Source organism: Martes martes (assembly GCF_963455335.1).
Source record: "Martes martes genome assembly, chromosome: 2".
Lineage (NCBI taxonomy): Eukaryota > Metazoa > Chordata > Mammalia > Carnivora > Mustelidae > Martes > Martes martes.
The window spans coordinates 23,936,023-23,950,926 of NC_137889.1; the positions used below are offsets into that span (position 1 = coordinate 23,936,023).

The 14,904-nt window shown below is 38.8% G+C and overlaps 1 protein-coding gene across 1 annotated transcript in view; it reads right to left on the reverse strand.

Moving 5' to 3' along the window:
* ASAH1 (N-acylsphingosine amidohydrolase 1) overlaps positions 1-14,591 on the reverse strand; it is a 49,002-nt gene extending 34,411 nt beyond the window's left edge. The window contains exon 1 of the mRNA XM_080797197.1: positions 14,233-14,591. Within this exon, the coding sequence (XP_080653323.1) occupies positions 14,233-14,310 (78 nt within the window). The 5' untranslated portion in view covers positions 14,311-14,591. The remainder of the gene's footprint in view (positions 1-14,232) is intronic.
* Positions 14,592-14,904: the final 313 nt, after the last annotated feature.

A 14,904-nucleotide genomic window follows, 5' to 3' on the forward strand; every position in this document is an offset into this window, starting at 1 on the left:
CAACCCCTGCTCACATGCCCTCTCTCTCTCTCAAAAAAAGAATACAGTCAGGATGGCATAGGTTTAATTTCTTTTTCTAATTACAAAAAATGAAAAGAAACCAATTAGAAACTCTAAGGAAAAAGGTCTGTATAAGAATGCCATGATATAAACATGAAGCAAACTAAAATGTGTCATGAATATAAATATGTGGTAGAAAATATATTTGAATATTCTTTCAGTGTCATTAGATTTGTGGCTTTAGAATTACAGAAAAGGAAATATAGTCACAGCACACTGGGCAATAACCAATACTTATAAATCATACTTCTTTAAACATTGTTTACTGTTTCCATTTTTTAAAAGTAGATATACAGACAAATCATTAATGACTCAATTACAATTATGTTATTGATGTTGACCATGCAAGGGTAAAAGGATATAGAAATGAAGAAGAGAAGGGAGAAAAAAGTGGGAGGGGTCAAGGATGTCCACATGCACCACATGAGCTAGAGTATCTAGCCAGAACAATTAGGCAAGAAAACAAAAAGGATCCAAACTGGAAAAGAAACTGTCTCCAGTTTCTTTTCTTTTCTTTTTTTTTTTTTTTCTTTTCTTTTCTTTTTTCTTTCTCCAGTTTTCCAGATGATATAATTTATTTAAAAAAAAAAAAAAAAAGCTCTAACAAATCCACTAAAAACTTTAAAAAATAATAAATGAATTCAGCAAGTTTGCAGGATACATAATCAATGTACAAAATCAATTTTATACAGTAGCAATGAGCAAACTGAAAATGAAATTAAGGAAACAGTTCTACTTAAAATAACATCAAACAGAGTATGATACTTAGTAATAAATTTAAACAAAGAAGTGTAAGACTTGTACACTGTAAATTATAAAACGCTGTAAAAAGAAATTAAAGACCTAAATAAATGGAAGCCATTACATGTTCATAGGCCAGAAGGCTTAATATTGTTAAGATGGCAATACTCAACTGATCCACAGATTTGATGCAATATGTATTTAAATCCCATCTAGCTTCTCGGCAGAAAGCCAAGTGACCCTAAATTTCATATGGCAATTCAAGGAATAAATAATAGTCAAAATAGTCTTGAAAAAGACCAACAAAGTTGGAAGACTGACACCTCCTAATTTGAAACTTACTATAAAAGCAACAGTAAACAAGACACTGCAGTATCAGCATAAAGACAAATCAATGGAATAGATTTGTTTCTAAATATTTTTGGAATATTTGGAAATATCTGGAATATTGATTTGATTCCAAATCAGTGGAATAGAATTGAGAGTCCAAGAAATAAATCCTCACATTTATGCCAACAGCAAATCATATGTTTGATAAAAGACCTATATCTAGAATACATATCTTAAAGATCAATAAGAAAAAGACAAATTAATTTAAAAATAGGCAAAGGATTTGAATAGACATTTATCCAAAGATTTAAGTCAGTAAACACATGAAAAGATGCCAAACATCATTTGCCAATAGAGAAATGCAAATCAAAACCACAATGAGATACCACTTCATAGCAACTAAGATGGCAATAATAATAAAATTAATAAGTGTTAGCATGGATGTGGAGAAACTGGAACCTTCATTCAATGCTAGTGTGAATGTAAAATAGTGCAGCTGCTTTGGAAAACTGGCACTTTCTCAGTTAAACATATAGTTACCATGTGACCCCACAATTCTGTTCCTAGTCATAAACTGAAAAGATATGAAAACGTGTCCACACAAAAAATGTACACAAACACAAATGTTCATAGCATCATTACTCACAATACCAAAAGTGGAAACAAACTTAATGTCCATTAACTGATAAATGGATGATCAAAATGTGGTATATCCATACAATGGAAATTATTCAATCATAAATAGAAATGAAGTATGGCTACACACTACAGTGTGGATGAACCTTGAAAACATGCTAAGTGAAAGCAGCCAATCACAAAGAACCACATACTTTCGATCCCCTTTACATAAAACATCCAGAAAGGACAAATCCATAGAGACAAAGTATATATGTGGTTACCAAGGGCTGAGGGGTAGGTTTCAGGGTTAGGACTAAGGGATAAGAAGTTTCTTTTGGGACTCATGAACATGTTCTAAAACCGACTAGAGAAATGATTGTACAACTCTGTGAATATAATGAAGCCATTGAACTGTCTAATTTTAGGGGGTGCATTGTATATCAGTTACATCTCAAAATTGTTTTAAAGGAAAGATGGTTGAAAGTAAGCTAAATTTTTATCCATCATTGCAGTATTAGAGAAAACAATGCCTAAAATTAATTGAGACAAATTAAGCATAAACATATCAAAATAATATTCATAAAAATAACCAGGAGTGACTTAAAACGTTTAGCCCCCAATATGGCAGAAACACCAATTAATTCAAACAGACTGAGCTGCAAACAACTAGTATGATAGTAAACACAGGTTCTGCTGACTATCACCTGAGTACAGTTAAAAGTGTTTGTTTCTAGGGAAAGATAATTGGGGTAGAAAGAATGAAGCAGGAAACCTGATTTTCATCATAAGCCTATCTATATAATTTGATTTTCTTTAACTATACATACTTCAATATAAACTTTAAAACATTGAATTTAAAAATTGTATAATTTCATTTACATTATGGGGGAGATTTTCAAGGAATGATTCTCTGACATTATTTTTAAGTGTCTGAAACTGTCATTATCTAAAATTATTTTAAAATAACAACATACAGAACAAGGACAGATGGTAGCAGAGCGGGAGGACTCTAGGCTCCCTTTATCCCATGAATACAATTAGATAACTATCAAATCATCCTATATACCTCAGAAATTGACCTGAAAACTGGCAGAACAAACTCCACAACTAAAGGTAGAGAAGAGGCCACAGTGAAGGTAGGAAGTGCAGAGATGCGGTATGGGAGGGAAACAGATCATGACTGCTGCAGTGGGGACGGAGGCAGGGTCTCAGAGAAGGGCAAGAGACAAACTAGCACACAGGGAGTACAAGGGAAAATGAACACACCCCCCCCCCCCTTTAGCAATTGCCTTGAGAAGTGAGAAGGGCCAAATTTCATAATTTCCGGAAACTTCTGGGGCTTAATGCCTGGAGTTTTTAAGATCAGAGGGGTTGGCTCAGATAGAGCCCAGAGAGCACTGTGTAGCTCTTAGAGCGAAGGCAGGCAAACAATCCACAGAGTGTGTGGAAATAATGATCCAAAGAGTACCTGGGGGGTTACTTGCTCATCTCTGAGCACATCCCAGAGAGACAACATTCACGAAGAGACCACTGCAGGAACAAAGGAACTGGCTGGACATTTCCCTCCCAAGCCCAGCAGCATAAGCCCAGGGTCAGCTGCAGGAAGCAGCACTGTACCCACACTCACTACTTAATATGCTTAGACCAAGTCCCAAACCTCCACCCCAATGGAACCCCCCACCCTGCCCCAAGTCACACTTGCCTCAGTCCTAGCACAGTGGTTCCCTTCCCCCAGAAGACCAGCTCAAACCCCTGCTCAAACTGCACCTCCCCCAACATGGGAGTTTTGCAGAGCTTCTGTTCCAGCTGCAGTGACAATAGTCTCATGTCATGAACAGACCAGAGCACACCTAGTCAAAATCCAGCACAATTAGGCCAGGAACCAAACCATGCCCACAACAGGCAAAGAGAGCTTCTGCAGACAAGTGGGCTGAAAGACAAAGTGGCCAGAACAGAACAGCAGAGCACAGGCAACATACAGTGGAGACACTCTCAGAAGCACCAGGCCCTGGGAAACAAGGGACACTATATGGTAGGACACTACAGGACCTCTTCTTTGTAAGACCATTTTCTTCAAGAACAGGAGATGCTGACTTTCCCAACACACAGAAGCAGACACTGAGACTTAAACAAAATGAGAAGACAGAGAAACTTATCCCAAATGAAAGGACAGGACAAGGCCATAAATCTAAGCTGAACACATATAAGTAACATGCTTGGTAAAGAATTTAAAGTAAGATCATAAGGATACCCACTGGAATTGAGAAAGGAGTAGAAGACTTGAATGAGACCCTTAACACACACAGGAGTAACAGAGCAGAGAGAAAAGGTACAATAAATGAAATGACAAACACAATGATGAAATGAACAACAGGATAAGAAGCAGAGGAATGAATTAGTGATCTAGAAGACAGAGTAAAGGAAAATAATCAAGATGAACAGAAAAGAGACAAAATAATTATGCAATAAAAGAAAAGATTTAGGGAAATCAGTGACTCCATCAAGTGTAATAACATTTATATTAAAGGACTCCCAAAAGAACAGGAGAGAGAAAAGGGAATAGAAAATTTATTTGAAGAAATAATAGCTGAAAACTTCCCTAATCCAGGAGGCACAGAGAACTCCCATCAAAGTCAAGAAAAGCAGATCCACACCAGGAAATATTGTAATTAAATTGGCAAAATACAGTGATTTAAGGGAAAAAAATTTTTTAAAAACATGAAGACGAGGGACGCCTGGGTGGCTCAGTTGGTTGGGCGGCTGCCTTTGGCTCAGGTCATGGTCCCAGCGTCCTGGGATCGAGTCCCACATCGGGCTCCTTGCTCCGCAGGGAGCCTGCTTCTCCCTCTGCCACTCTGTCTGCCTGTGCTCGCGCTCTCTCTCTCTCTCTCTCTCACAAATAAATAAATAAAATCTTTAAAAAAACAAAACAAAACAAAACATGAAGACGAAAAAGACAGTAACTTAAAAGGGAAAACCCATAAGGCCAGCAGGAGATTTTCCCTCAGAAACCTTCCAAGCCAGAAGAAAGTGGCACAATATATTCAAAGTGCTGGAAGGGAAAAATCTGTAGCCAAGAATACTATCTCCAGCAAGCATATCATTCAGAATAGAAGGAGAGATGAAGAATTTCTCAGTCAAGCAAAAACTAAAGGAGAGCATGACCATTAAACCAGCTCTGCAAGAAATATTAGGGGGGATTAGTAGAGTAGAAAGGAGAGACCAAAGGTGATGGTATAAAGGTAGGAAACACAAAAGCAGTAAAATGAATATTTCTGTAAGAAATCAGTCAAGGAACTCACAAAATAAAAGGATGTAAGATTTAACAACATATACCTAAAACATAAGGAGGAGAGGAGTAATGAATGGATTCCAACATAAAGGAGCATTCATTTAATATAGACTGCTATGTGCAGAGGAGGTTATATATAAATCTAATGGGAATTATAAATCAAAAACCACTAATAAACATGCAAAGAATAAAGAGGAAGAAATCCCAATATATCAATAAAGAAAATCAGCAAACCATGAAAGAGAAAAACACGAGAAAGGATCAGAGGAAAAACTTGAGAAACAAATATAAAACAAATAGTAAAATGACAATACATATCTATCAATAATTTCTTTGAGGGGCGCCTGGGTGGCTCAGTGGGTTAAAGCCTCTGCCTTCTGCTCAGGTCATGGTCTCAGGGTCCTGGGATCGAGCCCCGCATCGGGCTCTCTGCTCAGCAGGGAGCCTGCTTCCCCCTCTCTCTCTGCCTGCCTCTCTGCCTACTTGTGATCTTTCTGTCAAATAAATAAATAAAATCTTTAAAAAAAAATTTTCTTTGAATGTAAACAGATGAAATACTTCTACCAAAAGACGCAGGGTGATGGAACAAAAAAACAAAAACAAAAACAAAACCCGTCTATATACTATTAGAGACTCATTTTAGACATAAAGACACCTACAGATTGAAAGTCAGGGAATGGACAAATATCTATCATGCAAATGGATGTCAAAAGAAAGCCAGAGTAGTAATACTCGTATTAGAAAAACTAGAGTTTAAACAAAGACTATAACAAGAAACAAAGAAGGATGTTATATAATCATAAAGGGGATAATCCAACAAGAGATATAACAACTGTATATATTTATGCACCCAAATACATAAAACAGCTAATAACAAACACAAAGGAACTAATAAAATAGTACAAGAATGGTAGGGGACTTTAACATTGTACTTACTTCAACGGATGAATCACCTAAACAGAAAGTCAACAAGTAAACAATAGCTTCGAATGACATGCTAGAACAGATGGATTTAACAGATATACTCAGAACGTTCCACCCCTAAACAGCAGAATATACATTTTCAAGTGCACATGAAACATTTTCCAGAACAGATCATATATTAGCTCATAAAATAAGCCCTCAACAAATTTAAAAAGATCAAAGCATACCATGCATCTTTTCTTACCACAATGCTATGAAACTAGAAGTCAATTACAAGAAAAATCTGCAAAGAGCACAATACACAGGCGTTAAATACCATGCTCCTAAAAAATAAATGGGTCAACCATGAAATAAAAGAGAAAATAAAAAAAGTAAATGGAAACAAATGAAAATGAAAACAGAATGGTCCAAAACCTTTGGGATGCAGGAAAATCAGTTCTAAAAGGGAAGTTTTTAGCAATACAGGCCTACTTCAAGCAAGAAACATATCAAATAAGTAACCTAACAACCTAACCTTATACCTGAAGAAGCTAGAAAAAGAAAAAAAACCTAAAATGAGCAGAAGGAAGCAAATAATAAAGATTAGGGGATATATAAACAATATAAAACTAAAAACAAACAAAAACAGTGTATCAATGAAATCAGGAGCTTGTTCTTCGAAAAATAAAATAAAATAAAATAAAATAAACCTCTAACCAGACTTATCAAGAAAAAAAGAACTCAAATAAAATCACAAATGAGATGGGAGAAATAACAACCAACACCACAGAAATACAAACTATTATAGAAGAATATTATGAAAAACTATATGACAACAAATTGGGATAACCTCAAAAAAATGGATACATTCCTAGAAACATATAAACTACCAAAACTGAAGCAGGAGGAAATAAAAAATTTGAACAGACTGATGATAACCAGCAAAGAAACTGAGTCAGTAATCAAAAAACTTCCAACAAACAGAAATCCAGGACCAGTGACTTCACAGGGAATTCTACCAAACATTAAAAGAAGTCTTACTACCTATTCTCAAACTATTTTAAAAAGTAGAAAAGAAAGGAATACTTTCAAATTCATTCCATGAGGCCAGCATTACTCTGAGATCAAAACCGGATAAACCACTACAAAAAAGAGAACTCCAGGCCAATATTCGCAATGAATACAGATGCCAAAAATCTTCAACAAAATACTAGATACAACAATTCACTAAAAAAATATATCACTCACCACGATCAAGTAGGATTTATTCCTGGGTTTCAGGGATGGTTCAATATTCACAAATCAATCAACATGATCACATCAATAAGAGAAAGGTAAGACCCATATGATCTTTTCAATAAACACCAAAAAAAGCCTATGACAAAGTATAACATTCATTCATGATAAAAACTCTCAACAAAGTAGGTTCAGAGAGAACATAACTTAGCATAATAAAGTCTATATATCAAAAACCCACAGCTACCATCATCCTTAAAGGGCAAAAACTGTAAGTTTTCCTCCTAAGGTCAGGAATGAGACAAGGATATCCAATCTCACCACATTTATTCAACACAGAACTGGAAGTTCTAGCCATAAATGTCAGACAACAAAGTAAAAATAAAAGGCAACTGAACTGGTAAGGAAAAAAAAACTTTCAGATTATATGCTTCTATATATAAGGAACCCAAAAGGCTCCAGCAAAAAACTGCTAGAACTGATCAATGAATTCAGTAAAGTTGCAGGATATAAAAACAATTTGCAGAAATCTGTTGCATTTTTATACACCAATAATGAAGCAGCATAAAGAGAAATTAAGAAAAAAAAAACCCCACTTACACTGCACCCAAAACAGTAAGATACCTAGGAATACACTTAACCAGAGGAAAAAGTACTGTACTCTGAAAACTACAAAACACTGATGAAAGAAACTGAAGATGACACAAAGAAATGGAAATACATTCCATCCTCACGGATTGGAAGAAGAAATACTGTTAAAATGACTATACTACCCAAAGCAATCTATGCATTTAATACAATCCCTATCAACATTTTTCACAGATCTAGAACAAAGAGTTCTAAAATTTGTATGGAACCACAAAAAAACCTGAATAGCCAAAGCAATCATGAAAAAGAAAAGCAGAGCTGAAGGCACTTCAAAAATCAAATGACAAGGCATAACTTCAACAAGTTATATTACAAAGTTGTAGTGATCAAAACATAATGATACACAAAAAACACACACTGATCATGGAAAAGAATAGAAAACCCAAAATCAAACATGCAACTCTATGGTCAATCTTTGATAAAACAGGAAAGAATATCTAATGGGGGAAAAAAAAAACCCACAATCTCCTCAACAAATGGTGCTGGGAAACTGGACAAGAACGTGCAAAAGAATGAAACTGGACCACTTTCTTATACTATACACAAAAATAAATTTAAGATGGATTAAAGACCTAAATGTGAGACATGAAACTATAAAAATTCTAGAAAAGAACACAGGCAGTAACTTCTTTGACATCGGCTGAAGCAACTTTTTTCTACATATGTCTCCTGAGGCAAGGGAAACAAAATCTTGCCATTTGCAATCACATGGAGTAATTATGCTAAGCAAAATAAGTCAGAGAAAGACAAATACCATATGGTTTCACTCATATGTGGAATCTAAGAAACAAAACAAAAGAGCAAAGGTGGAAAAAAGAGAGAGAGAGAGAGAGTCGAACCAAGAAACAGATTCTTGATTATAGAGACCAAACTGATGGTTATCAGAGGGTAGGGTGTGGATTAAGGAGCGCACTTGTACTGATGACCACAGATGATGTATGGAAGTGCTGAATCACTATATTGTACAGCTGAAATTAATATTACACTGTATGTCAAGTAGCTGGAATTAAAAACAACAACAAGGGGTGCCTGGGTGGCTCACTCAGATAAGAGCCTGAACCTCGGTTTCAGGGGATGTCATGGTCTCAGGGATGTGGGATGGAGCCCCACATTGGGCTCTGTGTTCACTGTGGAGTCTGCTTGAGATTCCTTCCTCTCTCCCTCTGCCCCTCCCCAACTCTTGCAAGCTCTCTTCCTCTCTCTCTCAAATAAATAAAATCTTTAAAAAAAAGACAACATATAAATGCAATGCAGGCACAGTACTCTTAAGTTCACCTGTCCTTGTTTAGCAAAGTTAGAAATGGACACTAAAAAGTAGCACTCTATTTAAGAAAGTCTTAAGTTGCAACTATTAATTTTCCATAGACACCATTTAACAAGAGCAAATTATAAACTTTAGAAATGCAACTCATATTTCATTCTAACTTATCCACCGTAAGATTCTTCTAAATATAAGAACTTTTGGTTTAGAATATGATTTAATTCATAAAAATCCAATTTATGCCCTTTTACTGAATTTCAAGTTATCAGGAACTTTAGGTTCATATTTAGGATGCAAGGCCCACCTCCATCACTGATTTAAGGTTACACAGCTGGTGACAGAACCAGTCTCCAAAGTCCAGTCCAGCTTCCTTCCCCTGCTCCCTCTCTCACATGGTTTCCCACAGAGAAAGCAATAAAGCCAATGTCTCAATTTAACTCCTAATAGGGAACAATGTGCATCTCCTTCAGGGTTTTTGATGATCACTAGAATCAACTCAGCAAGTCGTAAAATGGAATAATGCTCATCTATTCCTAATAATTATATCCGCATGGCCTAGGTGCAAAAGCCAATATAAAAATCAAACAGCAAGGCATGCTTCTTATGAGACAATGTGAGAGACGTTGAAAGTGCTCTGTAAAGTCTTAGGAGAGCATTCAACTTGCCCCAGAAGGGAGGCAGCCTCACCATCATGCATGTGGGAGTCTGAGGCCAACAAGATTGTGCTCTGATAATCCTGGCAGCAATAAACAAACACCATGTACAGACATGACATCTACAAAGAATCTTGCTGAAAGAGGAAAGCGTAAATGTGATTGAAAATTTTAAAGGTAGCAGTGTAAGATGAGGGTGTTTCAGGTGCTCAGAAGGTATGAACACCAAGGTCATTTTAAACAGGTTAGATTTGGGGGTAGAGTGGAGACAGCTGCATTCTCACCTTCAAAGGACTCTTCTACAAGGAAAGACAGCTTCAAAATCTATGTAGAGACTTGAAATGGAATTACAACACGCTCATTTGTTATTTAAAGATTCTTACTATCTCCAAATTTAACTATACACAATAAGACAACCTTATCAAGACAGGCAAAATTTAAATAGATGATAGGTAAAGACTATAAATAGGTGATATGTAGAGGTTTATACAGACGGCTTGGCATATTGTGCTGCTCTATCACAGTGGGGCAAGAGCACAACCAGCTGGGACTTCCAACCTCTCTCTCACTTGCTCTCTCTCATATTTGTTTCCTAGGACCAGAGGAAGTGGTGAAAATCTCTGTAAAATGTTCTGTAAATACTTTCTGGGTCAATGAATTCCCTAATTACTCTAATCGTTTGATAGGAACTTGAACCTCTTAGAAATTAAGCAGTCTTATTTCCTCCCCATTCATTAAAAAAAAATTACAGAGCTACTGGACACAGGAAAGTGAAAATTCTTAAAATAACAACTCAAATGCTCCTTGCCTAAAAGAAATGATATAACTTATCCAACTCCTCGAAATATTTGCATCCTGTGGAGTTAGTAAGCACTTCCATGAAATGTATGTTTCTAAGACTTTAAAAAAAGTTCAGAAAGCCCTCATGTCCTTGTCTTATTCACACAGTCAGAAAAAGGCAATGAAAGGTAATCTGAAGAAATTACATAGCTCACTCCAGTACTCATACCATCAAAAAAGAAGTCAAATTAATTCTAGCAAGGCAATTCTAATTCTTAAATTCACCAACAATTATTTCCTAAATATGATTTGTTTCTTAAAACATTCTCTGTGTACAATAGAGCAAACACAAACCTATTGAGTAAGGCATATTTCTTGCACATATAACAAACTCAAATGGGCAAGCAAAGTTTGTTTTCTGACCTTTGATGGGATGGCACTCTATTAAACTAGGAATATTTAGGTGAAAGGAATGGGAATAAACCTTCCATGAGGGCTGGGACCTTTATATCTATCACTAACTTGTTACCAGCATCTGGAACATAATGTGGCACATAGTAGGCCTGCAATATCTGTTGACTAAGTGAACAGATTATATCAGCGTGTTCCTTCCTTTGGAGTACTGGGGGAAAGCAGATGCAATACAGTAATATTGGCCAGGCCAGAAAGGGTATATGTGGTTTTAGGAAACTTCATAAAAATCATTGCTAAAAGTAATCTAATAGCTATAATGTCAATAATATTATCACTCATATGAGAAGCTGATATAAGAAGCTGATGCATAAAAATAAGTTTGACTCAGCAATTAATTACTGAGCCATTATGTTTCATTTTCACACATTTTCAGAATCTGCTCAGATTTATTACTGACAACAGTCATCTCTCCCACTCGGCTGCCTTTTCTTATCATCACTCCTCCGCCTACAGCAACTTATTCTGTTCCCAACACTGCTCAGGCCAAGGTGACCAATGACCTCCAACTACCAAGTAAAACAGACACCTGACTGTTATAAAGGCACCCAACACAGGGAGAACCTGTCCCACTCTCTCCTCTTTGCTTCTGCAACACTCACTCTCCCACTCCGGCTGTTGCTTTAAAACTTTGCCATTTCTTCTCTACCCGACACACACGTGTGTGGGTGCCCTAACCTTTGCCTTGTCCTCTTCTCTCTCTATGTCATCTGTCTGCTCAATGTTCACCTGCTCCAATGGCTTCAAGTAGTATGTCTCCAACTCCCATTTCCCTCTTCTGAGCTCTAGTCCCAAAGGTCTTCTGGATATCCTGGTGCCACTGGAAATTCAACATAACTAGAATAAAAACAATCTTCATTCTTCACCCCGCAACTTTTCCCTTCTTGTGTTCCCTGGCAGTGATACCACAATTCAGCCAACTGAGCACTTGAGTACGGTGTCTGTCCCTCATCCTCATCTAATCCTTCCTTCTGCTCATTGTATCTCCCACTTTTCTCTAGAACCATCCACTTCTCTCCCTTTCCACTACACCACCTTCTTAAGGTGTATAGACATGGTACATCCTGCACCTTATTTTCTCCCCCGGACTAGTCTCCTCATATCCACCCTTGCTCCCTTCCAATCCAAACTGATCTTTTGAAAGTGAAAACCCTTAACCACTGTCTTCATCTCCCCCTTCAAATATTTCTTGTGCCACTCCCACCACCACCACCTTTTAGTAGGTCTTTTAATAAAATTAGTAACAAAGAATGACTCAGGAAAACCTTAAAATATGCTATATTCTGAAAAGCCTCAAACACAAAATCCATAGACATTCCAAATCAAATGGTTTTTGTTTGTAATTTAAAGCCAGTCCTCACTGTTTACATTTATCAAAAGAAGTTTTGAAATATCTTTTGTTACTATGTGGATATGAACAGTTTATCATATGACTCAAAGTGAAAAACTGCTTATTCTTGTCGGAGAATGTGACAAGGTTCCAAAGGTCCTTTTCAGCCAGCATTTTATTGCATGAAAGAATAAAGTATTGAGAAAGAAAAAAAAAAGCATCCCCTAACAACTGAAACTGCTCAGAGGTTCACAATTAGACCCCAATATTATTAACTGGTAATGACACGCGAGTGTCCAGGCCACTTCTGTTACGTTGGTTAGAATCAATCTCACAGAATACCTACCTCAGTTCAGGTGACTCTGAGACATGATAAAGTGAAACAAAGCAAGGCTACTTCATGATTCTGTTTAAGCACAGACAAAAACAAGGGTATTGTGCAACCCACAAAATGCCACACACCCCCTTCTCTTGCTAAATGAATGCTGCTTCTTTACCCAATCATAGTATTGCCCCACCTTCTAAAAATATCCAATGTAGAGCAAACCCCCTATTCCTTGGACATAGCCACAAATCACACAACCGAACTCCAAACTATTAAATAGCTTTTGCCAAATGCCCTTTTATGGAGAGACCCCACCAACTGTCCATGGTGTACATTCTCTCTTACTGCAAAGAGTAATAAACTCAATTTGTTAAACTACAGGTGTGTTTCCTGGTGGCCTTTGACTGAAGGGCACTTAAGGTACCAAAGAGTTAAATTCTTTTAAAATTCTCATAATCTCAACCACTTTACGGCATATTGATTCCCTACACACACTAAAGTAAACAAATTTTATTTCTTATACCCTTCTAATCTTTGTCTACATGTATATATTGTGTATTTTTGTTACTGAAATCACTGTACATGCTATTTTATTCCACTTTTATTTGCTTAATATCCCATCAATTTTAATGAATAAATAATATCCCATCATGATTCCATTTTTAGATCATTTCTTCTTAGAAAAATAAAAGAGTAAGAAGAGAATGCATACCTTGCTCCCACTACCAATACCCTACCTAAGCTATTCAAGACCACCCTCATCTAACCTTAAGTCAGATGCTCCCAAATTCCTCTTTATCTGATCTCTTGGCAAAGAAAAGTGGAGAGTTACTGTTTTTAAAGACGAGAAGTATGAAAGAGCACCAGACTAGGTGTCAAGAGGCCAGAGTTTAGGTATGCTTCAGTAAACAATAGTGTAACCTCTGGCTAGACATTTTCCCACTGAATCTACTTCCTTCTCTGGCTGGTCCCTCGCTGTCTCTTGCAGTCACAAAGTCTGGGTTCCTGTGACTTCCTTTTGGGGAAAGAGCCACGGGACAGGCGTTCCCATGACTGGGGGAGGAAGGGGGTAAGGCCACAGCAGCCACACCAGGGCCTGAGCCGCTCCCACTGCCCTGACTGGGGACGAATGGACCTTTCCCAGGGACCTCAGGAGCCTAGGCTGCAACTACTCTTGCAGCACCTCGTCACCTGGCAGAGAAAACCAAAGTCACCAAGCAGTCCGTCGCTTAACTGAGTTATGTACACAAGACGACTGGAACTTTTTCTCTTAGCAGTTCAGGATGCGCGAGCCTGGAACTGGTAGAACAAGCGCAATCACTCAAATTGGGGGTGCGCAAATCACAATCAGGCTTGTACAGAGATTAGGATATCCCTGAAAGGCTTTCTTGTCCCAGCTTGTACGGAATCATCCCGGAACAGGGTTCACCAGTCCACTCTGCACCCACACCCTCGCAAAGTATACCACAGACCCCCCGGAAAGATAGTGCCCGACACCCGCTGTTCCTCGCGCCCCACCTGACCAGCCACACCCGCACCTGCGCCACCTCCGCGCCTCTGCGCCCTCCCCTAGAGCTCACTCACCGGCGGCGCCTGCTGCGCCAAGGCACAGGTTGCAGCCGCGGTTAGGAGGACTGAGATTACGCGACCCCAGCCCGGCATCGTCCCGCCGCAAAACCGCTCCAAAGGCCGCGGGCAAAGGCTGTGAGAAACACCACCTGGGCTCCGGGAAGGCCGCGCCCCGCCGCCGCGTGACCAGCGACACGGGACCGCACCAAGCGAAACGGGGGGGGGTGGCGCGGAGGAAACGGGGTAGGCAGAATAGGCCGGGGCTTTTCGGAGTTGCGGCGAGTATAGCAGGAAAAGGGAGCTTCTCAGGAAGGAGTGGGAAACCCCCCAGGATAGGATAGGATAGGATAGGATAGGATAGGATAGGATAGGGAACCCCCCAGGATAGGAGTCGGCGCTCACGTTAGGACTGCGATATTGGTACGGCCCCCCCCTCCCGCGGGCAGTGGTTGGGCCGAGCCTGAGCCCCGCCCAGGTGGATGGGGCTCCAGAAGTTTTACCCGGGTCGTGCCCTGTGGACATCCGCGCCCGGAGCAGAATCGTCGTCCGCGGGCGACGCGGGGGCGGAGGTCCCGCTCTACTCTGGGCCTGGTGCCACCTCTGCAACGCCCCCAAACGGCCCAGGGCGAGGTGTGTACTCGGGCCACCTCGTGCCAAATGTCCACGAAACGGACCCAATTCACAAGT